General features: G+C 35.3%; 1 protein-coding gene across 2 annotated transcripts in view; it reads right to left on the bottom strand.

Moving 5' to 3' along the window:
• The window catches only part of ADGRL4 (adhesion G protein-coupled receptor L4), a 122,116-nt gene that overhangs the window by 19,188 nt on the left and 84,480 nt on the right, over positions 1-18,448 (bottom strand). For both annotated transcript variants that reach the window (XM_033405917.2, XM_033405916.2), the window contains 4 exons: positions 14,734-14,907; positions 13,311-13,514; positions 10,996-11,216; positions 10,800-10,866 (listed from right to left, as the gene is read on the bottom strand). In XM_033405917.2, coding sequence (XP_033261808.1) covers positions 10,800-10,866; positions 10,996-11,216; positions 13,311-13,514; positions 14,734-14,907 — 666 coding nt within the window. The remainder of the gene's footprint in view (positions 1-10,799; positions 10,867-10,995; positions 11,217-13,310; positions 13,515-14,733; positions 14,908-18,448) is intronic.

Raw genomic sequence — 18,448 nt, 5'->3', positions numbered from 1 at the left:
CAAACTAACTCCCGTGTAATTATAAATAGAGGAAAGTCTTCAAAAAGAAAAAAAAAAAAAAAGGGCTTCTTTGTAGGCATATAACAAAAAGATTCATTATAGACCAGTGAGTCAGGGATGACTTTCCTCAGAAAGTGTTGTTTGAATTGATATCTGAAAGGAGTTAACTGGATGAAGGACAGACAGAGGAAAGCCATGAGGAGTGTTTTAGTGTGGAGATGCTGACATGGGCAGCTACATAGAACTTCTGAGAAACTATAAAGCAGCCAATGTTATTAAAACACAAAAGCCCACGGGAGGGTCATGAGAGATGAGGTGGATCAGCAGACAGGGGCCAGAACACGCAGTGCCTGCAAGGGACAGTGTCCACTTTATCCATGTTTGTTGAGGCCCAGTATTTGTTACACCTGTTGCCCAGTGTTCTGCTCAGTTTAGAATTTACTTGAGTTTTTTGTTTGCATCTTATTAAGATAAGCTCAGATATGTTTGGCAAGCTCCACCTCCAGCTTCTGCCATGGCTCCTGGGGTACCGTGTGAGAATCATGTGTGTAGTGACCATTCTAACTTTCAAATGTGCCTAAATATGGAAGATAACCAGCAATAAGTCACCTCTTTCCGGACCTTATCCAGATATGATGTGAGCATCACCTTTCACCCAAATACGCTCAGGCACAGGTGGCTAAGGACAGCCATCTCCTTCGTGTATTGGGGTAGTGGAAGAAGGATTCAAAATGTCTATCATTGGGAATCTATTATTATCATTCAAAATGTCTATCAGGCACGTGGTGCTCTGTTCCAAATAAGTGTTACTCTGTAGAAAAAAAATTACTTTTGAAAATAGCTTTTTGAATAGAGCTGTCTGGAATACATCCAGACTATCTGTATTCTACATACTGATCTATAGTCTGGTATAGTCAGGATTTCAGGTAGGATTTTTTGATTAGTTGTTAGATATGCCTGGCAAGTATTTAGATAAAGCAATACAAAATGGGGAAAGAGACATCTATAGTAGATGAGATGTCCATCATTTTCAGTGAAAAATAATTTATTTTGACATCTTCACTAAGTAAAGCAAAGAATTGAAAGTTTATGAATAATTTTTAGAAGGAATGTAGTTGCTGTGTCTCTGACGACCCACCTTGAAACATTTGTGGAATCTGGGAGATGGGAACAAGTTTTTCATGGACCTAACAAAGATCTACTCCCTTCGGTTTCTTGGGCAAGGAAAGATGAAAGAATATATGACAGGGAAACAGCACAGAATGTAAACTTGGAAAGCATGAGTTTGCCTCTACCATTCAGTAGCTGGGTGACCCTGAGTAAACTTCTTATCTCTATAAGCCTTAAAATAAATTCCCACTTATTTGAAATACAGTCAAAATGGTGGCTCTTACCCAAATGAGTGTGAATAAATCTCTAATGAATAAAGGTTGTGCACTAACACTGAACAACTTGGGCTCTCTTTTTGAAAAGAAACCATCAGGAGGCATGTTTTTTTCATCAGAAGGAATTGTTAAATGTTCCTCTCTTGGGAAGCCCTGAAACTAGACACAACATTTTTATATGAGAAACAGAAATCAAAACAGAGCCACGCAGATAGTCCTTTCTCTCAGAATGAGTAGTTTATATTTTGCAGAGAGTACTGAAGGGGACAGAGGGACATGATACATACTTACAGGGAAGATTAAATATTTTCAGATGTGTAGAACAAGAGCTCAGCAAATGCTAACAAAGACTGATTCAAATAAGGGCTCACTCTTGTTGCAGACCAACTTGGGTAAGGACACTGTGTTACACTAAGAGGATGAGCAGAAGTAGAAGAATGATCAGAATATGTAGTGTGCTCTTGGCTAAGGTTAAGGATTTTTATGTATTCTTGCTGAGTAGTAGCTTGAAGATTTCATCTGTTAGCTACATAAGAATGTACATAATTAGCTTTAGTTTAACCAGTTCTCAAGGAATTGGTACACTTCTTTAAAAAGCTATAAATAGCAGAACCCCCAAAGGTATTTATAAATAGATAAGTCAAGATTATAGTTACTAGATCTAGTGAAAATCTAGTAAAACATTATCTCTTATTACATGCTATTCCTACCTTAATTTCGATGTATTACTGAAGCTTTTGGGAAGATTAACTGAGATGCTAAAAGGGTTTTGTAAAGATTAAAAGACTACACAAACGTAAAGTGAACAATAATTCTAATTGACTGTCTTGCTCTACCAACATCCCTAGTGTTTCCCTCTCACCATTTCATTATGTAACATCCCTCAATGTAAAGCTGCATTTATACGAAAATACCAGGGATGAATTTCACCTTGGCTGGTGAAATTCTAATTGAGCTGGTTATTTCTTATTGGGCTTGAGAGACCCAAGGGGTTTCTTTTTCGATATTTTTTTGGATTGATAAGTTTTATGAAGTTATTCAAATTTTATGAAATTTTTTAGAACAAGTTCCAAGAAGATTATCTGTGAAGGTATTTCTGATAAGAATATAACTCCCATGAATGGGAATACATAGGAAACTACAAATGTATTATTTATGTTAAGTTCTTTTTTAGCACCACTTTTCCTTTTTTAAAATTCCAGCTACCTGTTTCAAGAAGGTCAGAATAATATGAAAAAGTAGCTAAATGTTATAGGCTCTGAAGTTCTTATTAATACATAATATGGAGAAAAGGGTAGAATACTGAAGTGCCTTGAACCACAGAGGTCACTAAAGATGCATCTAACAAATATGATGCCATTAAATTAACACATGTAATTAAAATGTTATCCATGGAATTAAAATTGTTATCCACAATTTAAAATTTACAATGAATAGTGTTTCTAATATAACTTCAATGGGGTCATCTAAAGGACATTGCCCAAACTATGATTTTAATTCTCTTCCTTATATTTGTGTCATTTAAAGAAAGCTGCAAATGCACTCCTATAAAAGATACTTAAAAACCAAGTCTACACTAGTAGCTCCCAGTCAAGAGATTTAGGAGTATTGCCCACCATGGGACATTTGGTTGTGCCCGGAGACAGTTTTTGTTGTCATACCCAGGTGGTGATGGTGGAGCTGGTGGTGATGATAGAAGTCAGAGATGCGGCTAAACTTCCATACAGCACAGGTGCCACAACAAAGATTTGGTCCTATGTGTTAATGATGCCACTGTTGCAGAATCTTGGTCTATCATAATTCTTCCTTTCAGTTTATACATTCCTATTTAGCCATTAGACACCACAGTAGATAAAATTATCTAGTGTTGGCAAAAATGTCAGAAAACAGACATTCTTATATATTGTCAATGGAAGTATCAATTGAAGTAAGTGTTTCGGAGGCAATTTGGAAATTTAAAAATCTGCCTCTACTTGCATTTGTACCTTTTTTAAAAATTGAAGTTTAGTTGACTTACAATATTACATTAGTTTCAGGTGTACAACAGAGTGATTTGATATTTTTATACATTATGTACTATACAAAGTTATTACAATATTACAATACAAGTCAATATACAATTGACTATATTCTCTGTGCTGTACATTATACTTCTAAAAAGCACTTCATAACAAATTTATATAATGGGTATATGTAACTGTATTGAAACGATTCTCTTGCAGTATTATTTGTAAGAAGAAAATCAATAAGAAAGTGATTAAATAAATTAGATCATACTCATAATATGCAATGATAAAAAATAGTAGAATTGTATGTTCTAACAAGGAAGGATGAATATGATACATTGCAGGTTATAAATAATTTGGGTTATTTGAATTTATAATCAAATTTCTTGCTTACATTTATACATATGTATATGCATATTTATGTGTGGTATATATGTATTTGTGTGTGTGTCTGTATGCACAGCAAAGGTCTGGAAAGATACAAAGTAAATATTAAGCAAAAGAATAGTCAGTCATGAAGAATATGAGTATGTTTTGAAATGTTCACTTTTTACTTTACATAGTCTTGTAATATTTGCATTTCTTTCAAGCTTGGGCAATTTGCAAAATTTAAAAAAAAGTAATAAGAATACATCACATAATAATAAATATACATAGACATGGTCTGTCTTGTAAGGCTTATGTGAGGAATTCAGTTTTGAGTAGGTTTTAATAGTTATTTCCTAGTGAAAGGGAATTAAGAGATTGTAGACATAATTTAGAACAATTAGAGGAGACCATCACAAAAAACTGAGTGGAATTCTGGGCAACCTAAAAAGACATGGGTAAGGGAGCAATATAGAAACACTGAATTATAAGAGTTGTGATTTAAATTGAAATGAAAGCTCTCATTTTTTAAAGAAAATGCCTTATTTGGACACAGCTTAATTAGTATTTGCCTCAATCCAGCAAATTAAATTCTTCAATACTGAACATATCTATGAGAAACTTCAATTTCTACTTAAAAGTTAGATTATTTTCACAAACTCTTCTTTATATTTGTGTACTTGAATCTAATCATTTGCACAGTTTTAGTTGAAAGAATTCAGCATGAAAGATTAAAAATACTGAAGAAAAGAAATAAATTATGTAAATTATCTTCAGTTTGCAGCTTGCTTTACAAAGATTTAGAAATCTCTTTCTTGTACAGCTCAATCTTTCAAAAGCATGGCTAGGTCTTTTCATGTATAGTTATAATCTTAACATTCTAAATGTAGTGATTCATAGATAGAATCAGTGGGGTCAGTGGTTCACACTTCAGAATTCTAAGAGATCCTTAATATTAATGAGTAAACACCTGAGGAGTACTTTTATTTGATCAATGCCGAAAATGTTGCTGCTCAAATACCTAAGTAGTTAACACTTAACAGAGTAGATTGAAAGCTTGAATCTTCCTTTGAAACAACATACCTAGGGGTAGAAAAAGCCACCAGTGCGAACTAATTCAGTGCTTATTCATTTACATATTATCTTAAAGGCATCATCATTATAACTCCAAACCAGACATGCCCCAGGGCTCCATTCATAAAAACAAGCAAATATCATTTACTGGGAATTGGTTCTTACTCTACAGAAGAAATGCAAGGATTCCATGTAAGAATTAAACCCATTGCCAGTTGTTCGATAAAAATGTCTTTTCCAAGTACAAGTCTTTCCAGATTTATTCAGAGAAAGCTGAAAGCAATTTTATCTCTCATTTAAAGCCAGGCATAACAAAGTCACCAATAATTATGTATTTAAATTTGAAGGCTCATTTACTTTTTTATCTTTATTCTGGAAAGTAAATACTATTTATTCTATTAAATTTCTATTGCTTCTCTTTAAGACATTTCACACTTTGTTTCATTTCAGTTAACGTTTTCCAGCAGAGTGTACTAGAGACTTTTAACAAATTCCATGTACAAGCACGGTTATCATAATAATATCTTGCTATAATTAAACAAATGCTGTCATATCTTCACCAATATTTAAAAAATTAGGACCTATGCTTATATATATGTATACAGACACACACACACACACACACACACACACACACACACACACATTATACCGGCCGAACATATAGTACCTTGCATACAAAATTTTGCTGTGCAAATTATGGTTTTAAAATTAGTGTTTTAACTTAATTTTTAATACAAAAGGTAAAGCTAAGAAAGCCGAAGACTGTCCTCCAAATTATTGTGTATTTTCCTTTTTTAATTTTTAAAGAATAGATGCTTTTTCTAAAAAAAATGTTTTGTATTTACTGTATCTTTGTTGTGTTGGGCTGGCATCATTATCTTCATCTTACATGTTAGGAATCCAGAACACAGAACAGTCATATAGCTTAAGAAAGATCACAGGGTGTTTCTTCTTGCCTTATTTATTACCATGGTCTTTATTAATGGATCAATTAAAATACACAGATAATTATTAAGGATTTGCTACCATCTGTGTTCTGGGGTGATCAGTAAGAGGGCTGGTAGTTTTACAGTGCAGAGTCCACTCATACATAGAGAATGCATTGTGAATGTGGCTGTGTAGAAAATTCGTTTGCAACTCATTGGGCTGTGGCCCCTAAGGTCATGCAATAAGTGGCATTGATTATTGAACAAGTTATGGTCTGTGAATCAAGAGACTCACAGCTCTATGTTGGGTATTTGGATGTGGGAGATGAATAGTGTAATGCAGACAGAAAATTATCATGTGAAACAAAACAAAGCATTAAAAGTACTATTTCGGGTTTGACTCAAAATTCTGTGGGAGCAGGTTGAAGAAAGAGATTAGCTACAAATCTGGAAAGGTTTTCATGAAGTTGTGCAGTAATTAATGATAAGATTTCAGGCAGCAGAGTCTTACACAAGGTTGTAGGATTATTAAGTGCAGAGAACCAAGAAAATATCCAAGGAACGGCAAATATTCTAAAGAGGATAAAGCTCTTAGGTGAGTTGTTTTGTGGAGATATGCAGTGTAAGAAAAGGCTGAAAGTAGGCAGGGTTCAGCTAAAGTACTGAGAACCTTATACACCAGCCTATGGTATTTGGACTATAGGCAATGGGGAACTATCGGCAATGGGATGAAGAAGGTAGGTCATAGACTCAACTTCATGAACGTGAGTTCCAGCTCAGGTACTTACTAATTGTTCGGCAAACTGTGTAACCGCTCTATGCCCCAATTTCTCCAACTTCAAAATAAAATAAACCACACACACACACACACACACACACACACACATTTTTGAGTTGTTGAAGGATTAAACTAAATGTGCTAATATATGGAGAATGTTTAGCTTAGTACCAGGAATATACAAGAGCTTAATATTAATGTTCTTATTTTTCTTATTAATTGCTCTCATTATGTGAGCTGAGTTTGGAGCAGTTTATTCTGGATAGATTAAAATGAAATTGTACAGAATGGCAGCAGAAACACAGATTAGAAGGCAACTGAAAAAGTGGCAAGTTAAAATGAAAAGGTGAGCTTTAGATTAAGACAGAACTAGTTTAAAGTTCTAGCCTCATTATTTATTTGTAGATTTCAGTGCCTTGGGCCAATCACCTAACATTTTGAATCAAATTCTATTTTTAATTAACTATAAAATGGGATGATGACAATGTAGGTGATTTAAGGAGACTGAGTATTGACGTATTAGCTGTCTGTTTTTAAAATTAGTAGCTGCTCAACAAACTGTGAATTTAAAAAAGTCCCTATTATTGTTATTAATACTATAATCTTAGTAAGGAATAACAATGACTCAAAAGGATAAAAAAGGCCTGACTGTGAAAGTAGAGAAGAAATGGATAAGTTTATGGAGGTAAAAATTTGGTAAATAGTTAATGACATGTAGACTAGGGAGTGATGAGTCTATGAAAAGATGATTCTTGAATATTCTTAATAAAAGATAGATTATGATAATTTTGTGATTTCTGGTACTGCCTTATTTACATTTTGTCTGTGCCCTTTGTTTTCCTTCAAAAGGAATCTGGCATGCTTACAGGGCTGCTTGGGAGACACTTAAGTTCACACTAAGAATCCACTGTATGGAAAGTATACTCTGCTTCTCTCCCCATCCACAAACGAGTTCCTCATCTCCATGATGACTTCCTCTTCCACATCTCACTGGTATCACTTATATTTTATTATATGATATTCTTTGTCATTTGTTTCATCTTGCTTTCTCCTCATTGATACTATAGTGGGCAGGGGGTAATTCTTATATTTCCTTTGTTCTTCCATCATGCCCAGACCACCCAATTAACATGGTGACCTTAATGATATGGACTGGCATCCTGTCCTACCAGAATATCCCCAAACATAGGATGACAATTTTCAATTCAGTAAATCTGTATAGATGACTGTTGGGGTGGCATGGTTGATTCTAGGATATGTTCCTTCATTGGTAAAGCTCAGCTCCTCTGCTGCTGGGGGCTGGAAGGGTCTGATCAGCTCTTTCGGATGGAGAGAGCTTCACGACATCACTTTGGTTTAGGTTGGTTCTTATTACTGCCGGTAATCTTGGCTTATGTGATGGCTTACACTTAGATGGTATATGCGATTTTTTTTAGTGTTTATAGTATTTCATTTCCATCTTGGCCCCTTCCATTTTTCACAGAGGGCCAGCCACGCCACCATTCAACATCACCTGTGCTCAGCCTATTTTCTTGCTGTGTATAACTTCACTTGAGCTGACAACCTTCTGGGCAGCACTACAACTTTTCTTCCCCTCTCTAACTTTTTTGTGCTTATAGGATAGCTGAAGCCTTGGTGCGTTCGCCCCGTCATTTTATTCCCAGGCACACTCTATAATAATCCTTTTCCTCCCTGATGTCAAGGGGATAGTCCAATAAGCACGCAGCCTGCAGAAAACTAAAAGCAAGTCTAGGCTCTATGTTCACACTTGACCCAAAGTCAGGGGACATATGTCAAGCTGTCATAAAAATTGTTCATGTATTGCTCTTGTATATCAAGGAGACATGAAAATTCCACAGTCACATCAATCCGGGATCAAGATGAGAGTTTTACTCTTATTTCTGATTCCATTCTTTACAGACCTTTTGGAGTACTCCTTCACAATTTGAACTTGTCTTCATGGAGATGGGGGAGTACTTTTTTTTTTTTTTGATTGACAGGGTAAGGAAAAGCTTTTTATAGAGAACAATGCACTCCCTCAAAGGCCAAGGACTCCTAACTCTGAGACACGACCCTCTCAGCCTCACTCTTTAGTCCCCTTACTGGGCTACAGCTGGTCCTACTGTTTCTTTGAAAGACCCATGGGAAGTGTCAGGTCCAAACTATTGGTGGCTCTTTTTCAAATGTCTGGGTGCTCAATATTTCTTTTACTTTATCTTTGAATGCAATACTATTCTGGGACAACAGGAAAACTTTTACTTAATGTTGTATCATGCAGCTGAATAACAATAATAATTATAATAGTAATAATAGGCCAGCATTAGCACAGAAATCCAGAGATCACTAGAGTAAAGGAATTCACTTTCATTCAATAATTAAAGAATTTCTGCTGTTTTCAAAGATATAAAAAAGATAAACAGTATTCAGTTTTAGACTCAACCGAAAGGCCTTATCCATTTCTTAAGTAGCCTGACCCTCTAGTTAAATGAATGATTATCATACAGAAACCATATGGAAGATATATTGGTTCATTAATTTCAGACTAGGACAGTGTGACATTGTTCATTTAGGCTTCTAGGAAAGTTTACAGGACTCATTTTTAGATAAGCCCATCTAAAGTCTGTCCATCTTACTATAAGATAATCCAAAGTTATCTTTTCCCTTATAGAAGCAAAAGTAAAAAAAAAAATAATTTCAGGGAACACTTTCTATTTCTTACTTTAGAGAAATATGCTCCTATTTTTCCTGTTTTCAGGAACTTTCTAGCCCACTACTTTCCTCTAAACTCTAAGAATCACTGATCCAAAGAACTTTCACTTATACAAAACAATATGAGAGATGGTCCACTCTGTAGAGAAGGAATCAGTAAAATTAGAAAATTTAGACAGTGCTTTCACACAAAATACTCATATCAGGGCAACGCATGAAAATATATGCATGGGACACATTCAGCCTCTATTCTCCTGTGGGTTGAAAATTTTGGAATTCTAAATAAACTAACTCTGAAACTGTTTTAGCTGAAATCTTGCCAATGTTTTCTTTTTATATTACTAGATTCACTGTGAGAATTATAAACAATTTTCTGTGATGATTAGGAAATACAGTTACTGAATGCACTTTATTTCACCCACACCATTAAAAAGTAAACCTTGAAGAAAATTCTCTGCTTTGCATTTCAAGTCTTTCTCCATTTAGCAGCTTCCTCACACCCATAAAAACACATGGGGAGGGGCTTCCCTGGTAGCGCAGTGGTTGAGAGTCCGCCTGCTGATGCAGGGGACACGGGTTCGTGCCCCAGTCCGGAAGGATCCCACATGCCGCGGAGCGGCTGGGCCTGTGAGCCATGGCCGCTGAGCCTGCGCGTCCAGAGCCTGTGCTCCGCAACGGGAGAGGCCACAACAGTGAGAGGCCCGCGAACCACAAAAAAACCCAAAAAAGAAACACATGGGGAGAGGAAAAAAATTCAAAAAAGATAGCTAGCTGATGGTCAAAACATATGGGACAAAGTTGTCCAAAATACTGTCACAACTCCTCCATTGACAATTCATTCTATTGTAGAGCCTTGTCAGACCTCCCAGATTCATTGACAGACTATTATATTCAGAGAGGCTTTGAAAACTTACGGCACTTAGAAATGCTCTGGAGACACATAAAAATGTCTTTATTTAGAATGGAACATATAACACCTGCCAAATTTGCAGGTTTGAAACCACTTCCAATAAGAATTAAAAGGCCCTCTTCCCAGCTGAAATAGGGCTATCAATACATGACTTGCCTGCTCATGGGAAATAGTGGGTTCTTGTCTCTGATGTCGCAATTTAGTTTAAAATCACTTTCGTGATGACAGGGTACATAAGGATGATAAAACTATAAAGATGACAGTCTAATCTTCAAAGATCACTGATCATTGATAAAAGATTAAATAATGTAAACATCTGAAATGCCAGATTATCAGCTGGTTGGCACACTCTCAGTATTGAAGTATGCTGAGATACTACTGATAAGTGAAAAATGCTTTTTCTACATGTAATGCAAAAATACAGCCTCCCAAGAGGGGCAAATTAATTATAATAGCTTTGAGTTTAAAATGTATATTTTTTCTCAATAGTGATGCAATATATGTCCAGTATCAATAAATGATTTATTGTAAAGTGCTCAAAATTATTTTTCCCCTCAAAGTAATGTCTGATTGTTGACAATTTTAAGCACCCTTAAACTGTAACTTTTTTTGAATTCTAGCCGCAATTTTATGTATACTTACAAGGATGATTAGACATGCTGGTCCTATAAAACTCCAAATAAAGTTGTTTTCTGTGCTAAGCCAACATCTGAAAAGTAAATAAGAGATAAAATCTACATATATGCTTGTACATACTTCAACAAAGCAAAATTTTCAATGATATACAAAGCTTATTCAGAATTGCATTCCAAATATTTACGAGATCATCTTAACTTACACTTTGGTGGTGCCATAATACCTATATCCTAATGATGCTGAAAATCCAACTACCACAGCTGGGCTGAGATAGCCAAAGATATAAAAATTCTTGTGCAAAAATCCCTTGTTGTAGATGACTCCTACAACAATGAGATAGAGGTGGATGCCTTCAATGCACATCCATGCAAAGGCAGCTAAAAAGAAGTAATGCAGCAGCCCGGCAATGATGGAACAGAAGAGCTAGAAAGCAAAGAAAGAAACCATAAGCAATGTGTACTTTAACATTATTGCAACATAAAATCTTGACTTTCTCCATAAATTATGTCATTTTCTGTAATGCTTGGTCACATTAAAATATCCTTGTCAAGTGTCAGTTTTTTAAATTGTACCATTTCCAACTGATTTAAAAGAACTGTGCTTCATCAATGTGAAACATTCACCAGTCCTGTAATAGAACTAAGTTGCTGTTCTCGTCCAGAGATTTATACTTTTTATACACTTATATTATGTGATAAATTGTGGATTAGTCACATGATTATCTCACAGTAACTGTTATGATTTGAGTTGATTTCTGTTTTGGAGCTGCCTTTACTTCCCTTTATCTTAATCATGCTCAAAGAATGGAAATTACTGCTAATACTATGTTAAACAAAACATTATAAATAATTAAGAGAAGGCACTGAAGTTACAAAACAGACAAATGATGATATATTTTACAAAAATATCCATTATATGATCACTTGAAGTTACAAGATTATCAGGTAAATTTGAGATGGATTTCAGTTAAATATTATTTATTAGTATTGACTTCACACTTAGAACTAGAGTTAGGCTTATAAGAAATAACAAAATGTAATAGTTATACACTTCTGTAGTAACAGAACTAACACAATCTATTACTGGTGGGATAACACAACATTTACATACTTACTGCACTTAATAAAATAGAGTATAATTGAAACATAATGAGATTACCTACTCAAATATATTCGAGAGTACTATATAAGGTTGGGGATGGTGATTAAAATTTGGGAACCACTGCAGTGAGGAAGTGAGATTTGAAATACGGCTTTAAAATGGGAAGAATTTGATAGGTGAAATAGAATTGAAAGTAAACACTGGTGAAATAGAATTGAAAATAAACACTGTAACGAATAGTTTTGTGGTGAGGATGATGGTGGGGTGAAGCTGAAGGAGGAATTGGGCTTTGGAGGATAGTGGGAGGTACACAGAATTGACACGTGTTATAAATACCACTGCAAAACAAACAAACAAACAAAAACATACGGAGTTTACAGTCTTCTGTAGGCTATTTAAAATAGGTGCTTTGTGGCATCTACTTCAGAAGAAAACCTTGATAACTGATGGTTAGTCTCAGTACTTGAAAGATGACTAGTAAGAATGGAAATATGGAGGCAATTTAATGTTTTGTGGCCATGTTGATGCACTTCTCTGGTCTCCTGCGGCAGGGCAGGCTGCAGCTGCTATACAGGAAAGCCACTGATATGCTCACGTTCCCTGATGGCTGCTGACAGCCATTGACTGAGCACAGCAAGACATTCCTGTTCTTGAGAGACCTGCCAGGTGACTTTGGCTGAGGGTCTTCTCAAAGGACTCCTTGACAGGCAAACTGGGCTTTCCTTAGAACTGCGCTGCTGTGTAAAGCGCTTCTACTCACTCATCCTTTCACCTTTCTTTCCTTCACTCAGGCTCAGGCCTGCATCTTGGTCTGATGGCTCTCCAAGTCTGTCTCTTCCCGTTTTCTCTCACAGCCATTTCGCTTAATAAATTTATATTGTTTTATCCCATTTTAGTGTCTGCTTCGAGGATGACCCAGACTAGCTCAAGATGGGAACTATTTGATAAGGCTCTAAATCAATAATGGTGGAAAATGGTTAGAAAAGTGCATTTACTAGGTTGAGCTAATTCATCATATTTCAACCTATGAACCTTAGCCACTTTTGTGTTCCGTCCCTGTCTTGAGATAAACATTTTTTCCAACTCTCTCTCTCTCCCCTCTCTCTCCCCTCTTTTTGTTTAACGCCCATGGAAAAACAAACCAAAACAAAACAAAAAACAAAATAAGGTTATTTCTTCAGTTTGTTGACAAGTTTTTGCAGTTCATCAAAATAAGGGCCACTGTGGTTAATGGAATTACTAAGCAAGTTGTTCAGATATATTAGCATTCTCAAACTTAGAAACACCTTAAGAACAAAGTATATCGTGTATTTGCCCCATTAAGCCCTTAATTCCAATTCATGTTTCTATGACATATATATTTAGGAAAGTAAAAATTTAGAAAATAAAAATAGAGAGTAAGGGCGATCTACGTACCTTATTAGTATTTGTATTGATCCCAACAAGAAAAACAAGTTCAGCAAGGAATAGGCTACAGCAGAGATTTTTGTGAATTGTTGTCCTGGTGCTTTGAATTTCACTGAAGAACCAGAAGGTAAAAATGCATATGGCAAGGCAAATCAGTGAAATAATTATTCCTAGTTGAGTGATCCTTGTAAGAATATTATAATCTTTAATACCCTAAGGGAAAATAATAATACAACTGTTAAAAAAATAACTCAGTAGCTCGTCAAAGGAACTACAACATACAATGAACTTCCCTTTTTGGTGAAACATTAAACTGTTCCTAAAATGTAAAAATTCAAATGTGCATTTAGATGAGAACATTTTGTACTTTTGAAAATGTTCAACATTCAGAAAATCTGATATAAATCATGTAGCACTTTAAAAGTTCTGTAATTAGTGATTTTTTTCCCTAAGCATAGCATATATTAGTACATGGTTTAACAATGTTATCACCATCAGTTTCTTGATATTAGAAAGGCAATTCATTATTGTAATGTGAAAATGGTTAATTAAAGCAGCTTTATCAGTGGTAAGAACAAGTAATTTCTATGCAGTAATTCATTTAAACACATTAAACAAAGGTATCAGAAATGCTGAATATGTAGAATAACAAAAGAGTATAGTTGCGAGACTTTGAAATTGGAAACGATGGTTTCACTCTAACCAGATGGTTTTAAGAGGCATCTTTGTTTATTTAACATTCAGAAAAAAAATCATCTTTGTTACTGACATTAGGGTTAGGCAGATTTATTTAGTCATGATATGTATTTGATGGATTTTAAGTATTGTATGGAAATGAGCCTGTAATCTAAAGATTCCAATACAAGGATATAAAATAAAAACCTATATAATGTAAAAGCAAGATATTACTGATGTAAAATACATATTATGAAGCTATTCACCTTAGAAAGATTTTTCATGTTTAAAAATCTTGTGGGGTTCTACATTATTAAAACATGGTATTTGTTATGAATGTGCTAATACTTATTGACCAGGTATCAAATATTTTTAATGAATTTGTCATCAGTAAAAATAAAGTTTCAATACAAAGGCAAAAGCCCTTGAAGTCCATGATACTTTAAAATGTATAAATGGTCCTTAAAAGCTGCATTAAAAACTAAGCGTCAATGGATAGATATTTAATACACAATCTACTAGATATTATAGATTAGGTAAGTTTTACACTAAGAATAACCAAAGATCCAAACTAGATATGTCATAGAAGGCAGGTAAGAAAAGAAAGACTAAAAAAAAGGTAATGTTGAGATTGTATCAGTAAATTAAATATGCTATTTATACCCAAAGAAAACATATAAAAATTAAATATTCTCTTGAATGACATAAAGAAGAAGAAAAAATAGATTTATAAATATGAATTGGAAAATTGGCTTACAATAGAAGAACCAGAAGACATCAAAATTGCAAAATGTGTCAGGTGGTTACAGCTGCATGAGGTGTGGGTCTCATTTGAGTATGTCACCTCACAGCCCTCCGAAGACCAGCTGCCATTCATGGTGTCAGGTAAGTAGTTCCAAAATGCACATTGACTCCTATACTTATCTGTGGTCTGAAAAAGAGACATTTTACTGACAGGAAAAAGAGAAAAATTTACACATACGACATCGTTTTGGTTATATTTAAAATACCATTTTGCATAGCAATATAATTAAAACCATGCCTAAAAAGTAAAGCATAAAATCAATGCTAATAAGTGAATGCTACTGTTGTGTGAAAAAATTGAAGTTTATACTGTAATCATGCTATATTTTATCAATCCTGTGTCACGCATTTGTGAGAATTATTGTCAATTGAGATCATGTATGTCATTTAGAATGGTGCATATCTCATTATCTTCGATAAATGTTTATTGGATATGCACTAGATATTAGTCATTGATCCAGGTGCTAAAAATACAGCACTGAACAAAACAAAAAAAGTGTTTGCGTTTTCTTTTGTTTTTTTTTTTGTTTTTTTTTTTGCGGTACGCGGGCCTCTCACTGCTGTGGCCTCTCCCGTTGTGGAGCACAGGCTCCGGACGCACAGGCTCAGCGGCCATGGCTCACGGGCCCAGCCGCTCCGCGGCATGTGGGATCTTCCCGGACCAGGGCACGAACCCGCGTCCCCTGCATCGGCAGGCGGACTCTCAACCACTGCGCCACCAGGGAAGCTCCGTGTTTCTGTTATTGACCTTACATTCTAATAAGGAGATAAGATATTATTAAACAAAATAAATAAGCTAGGGAAAGGAGAACAGAAGTAATCTGAGGAGGCTTTTCCTAGGAAATGACATTTAAGCAAATACTTCAATTAAGTGAGAGTGTGAGTCCTAAAGACTTGGGAACAGAGGGTTCCAAGAATAGAAAATGAATAGAATGAATAGAAAATGGAAAACCTCTGAAGTGAGACTCAATGAAGGTCTTCCAGAAACATCTAGAAGCCAGTGCAGTTCAAGCGATGAATGAGGTAAAGGGTACTGAGTGTAAGATCAGAGATAGACAGGGGCTGATCAAATAGACTACAGGAAGGTTGTTCAATAAATAGCAGAGTTCTCCTTATCATATATTAATATTAACTAATCATAACACAATACTTAATGCACTGTAAGTTTTAATAAGTTACTCATAGAATGCTGTATACCTACGCTTGTGTCTCGTAGAAATAAAAACTGTTTATAATTATATAACAATTTATAGTTAACTAGGTGCTTTCTTACCTACTTTGTTTAATTTGATCCTCGAACCCTGTGAGTGGGTATTGTGTTGAGAGACCAAGAGATGTCAAAAAATATATGCAAGACTAATCATTGATAAGTGGAGTAAAACAGAACCAAATGCAAATCTTCAGACAACTATTCATTAAAGAAAATATTAGTTGAGTATCAAATATAGGCACTGTGCTAGGAGCCACGGATTCTTAGTTGAAAAGATAAAGCATCTGCCCTCAAGGAGGACAGAAGCCTAGATGATTTTAATACAATTAGACAGTTGCTTTAATGGCCTATATAGAAAATCCAACACTTAGATCAATAGTTGGAGCACTGGCCAATTTGATTGGAGTACGTCTAGGAAGACAGTGATTGAACTAAAACTGGAGAGATGACAAGAAATTTTTCAAAGAGGTCACGCTACGTGAAGAAAATTGAAACTCTACATCCAGTTGCCCCAAAACTGCCAGGAAAATACCCAATCCCACTCTTGTTAAAAAGCAAACAAACAGATAAGCTAGAGGAGCCAGAAGGACTCTAGAATTGAGGAACTAGAGTCAGCTGAGAGTGCATCACTCAAAAAACAGGGGTTAAGTGAGGGTCTGTCTACATGCTGAGCACCCACCATTGCCCACCACTTTCTTTTTATTCTCCTAATCCTTGCAGTGAGCTTCTGTCTTTAGGCATGAGACTAAAAGGTTTCTGAGAAACTAAAGGCTGAAGAGAAATGACTTTTAGGTAGTGATCTTCAGGATCTTCCAGTGCAATGGCCAGAAACTAGCCTGATGATAACTCTCTAGGGAGGCACACCACTGCCACAAGCCTCCTGAACACACAATCATCTTTCAAATGTCTCATTATTAGATATGGATGGATGGCCATGAACCACTAGACCTCCGAGGACACACTCTACCATGAAAGACAAAGAACAAAAAGCCAACAAGCCAAACAGAGGAAATCACGAGCAACATAATGTAGGGAGTAGAACACAGGTTTTTTTTAAATATAAATACTACCACAGAGAAATACTGCACCTATGAAACAAAAGTAGAGTTCAAAAAATAAGGGTGCTCTGTTATAATTAAGTATAAAGTAGAAATAAAATATGTTAGTAGGAAAAAAAAAATGTAAAGGAAAACTTAAAATGAAAAAAAACAAAAAGACCTTAGAGGCTCAGCTGGAGAGTCCAATATTTACATAAGAATAACAAGAGAAGAGACCAGAGATACTGGAGAGGAAGAAATTAGCAAAGAAATAATAATAGAAAATTCCCTAAAACTGAAGACCATACATTTTCAGACTGAACAGACTCACATAAATGCCTAGTACAATTAATAAAGAAAGATCCACACCCAGGTTCATCTTTGATTGAATCCTGAGAATAAAGATAAGATCTCAAAAGTTTGAGAGAAAGAGACAGATCACTTGCAAAAGAATGCAAATTTTAAGTAAAATATTAATTGCATGCAACTTCCCCAGGTTAACCTGGAAAGCTAGAAAAAAATAAGCAAGGTCTAGAAAATTCTGAAGAAAAAATTATTCACAATTTATAACTCTATACCATGGAATTTATCTAAGTGTATGGATAAGATAGAAATATAGTATATACTTAGCTAAAAAGGCAATGCAAGAGCTCAAAAACTTGACTTTCTGGGCACCTTTCTCAAGAGTCACTGGAGAATATGCCACCAAAATATAGAGATAAACCAAGAAAGAGGAATCGTTGGTTCAAGGAAACATTGAATCTGACACAGGAGAGAGGAGAGTTGCATGCCCAGGATGATGGTGACAGAGATGTCCAGGCTGATAGCTATACAGAAGGCAAAGGATAGACCATCCAGACAGGATCAAGTTCACAGAGGCCTAACAAGGATGTTTCCAGAACATTAATTTAGCTGATAATCTTATGTATTTGAATGTTTTATAAGGAGATTTATAGTACTATCAGAAAGTTTGGGGACTAATTAGTAATGGATAAATAGAAATCTAAGCAAGCTAAATTAAGGGAATTTACTAACACCAGGAAAATTGTTCAGCCTCATGATTCAGCTGTGTATAACACATTGAAAACTGATTTAACCCAAAATTTGATGAAGCATGGGAGGATGAATAGTTGGGGGAGTGTGTGGATCACAGGGGAAGACATGTATAAGAAAATTAAATCCACATTTTCTATAGATGAAGGCAATAGATCATATCTATTTTATAAAAGCTTAAAAAAATAAGAGGAGTTATTAAGTTTGGGGTGAAGGAGATAGAGGGTCAATGGAAAATGCTTTCCTATTTTGTAGGAGGCCAGAAACTTCAGCCTATTTGTTAGCTGAGACACTGGGACCAATGTGGAGACATCCAGGAAAGTTGAGGTAATGGACAAAGCTTAATTTCTTGGGAGGTAGGTGGGGGA

The sequence above is a fragment of the Orcinus orca genome, chromosome 1, assembly GCF_937001465.1.
Source record: "Orcinus orca chromosome 1, mOrcOrc1.1, whole genome shotgun sequence".
Classification (NCBI taxonomy): Eukaryota; Metazoa; Chordata; class Mammalia; order Artiodactyla; family Delphinidae; genus Orcinus; species Orcinus orca.
The sequence above is the reverse complement of the archived record's forward strand: the minus strand, read 5'-3'. Positions and strand labels throughout refer to the sequence as shown.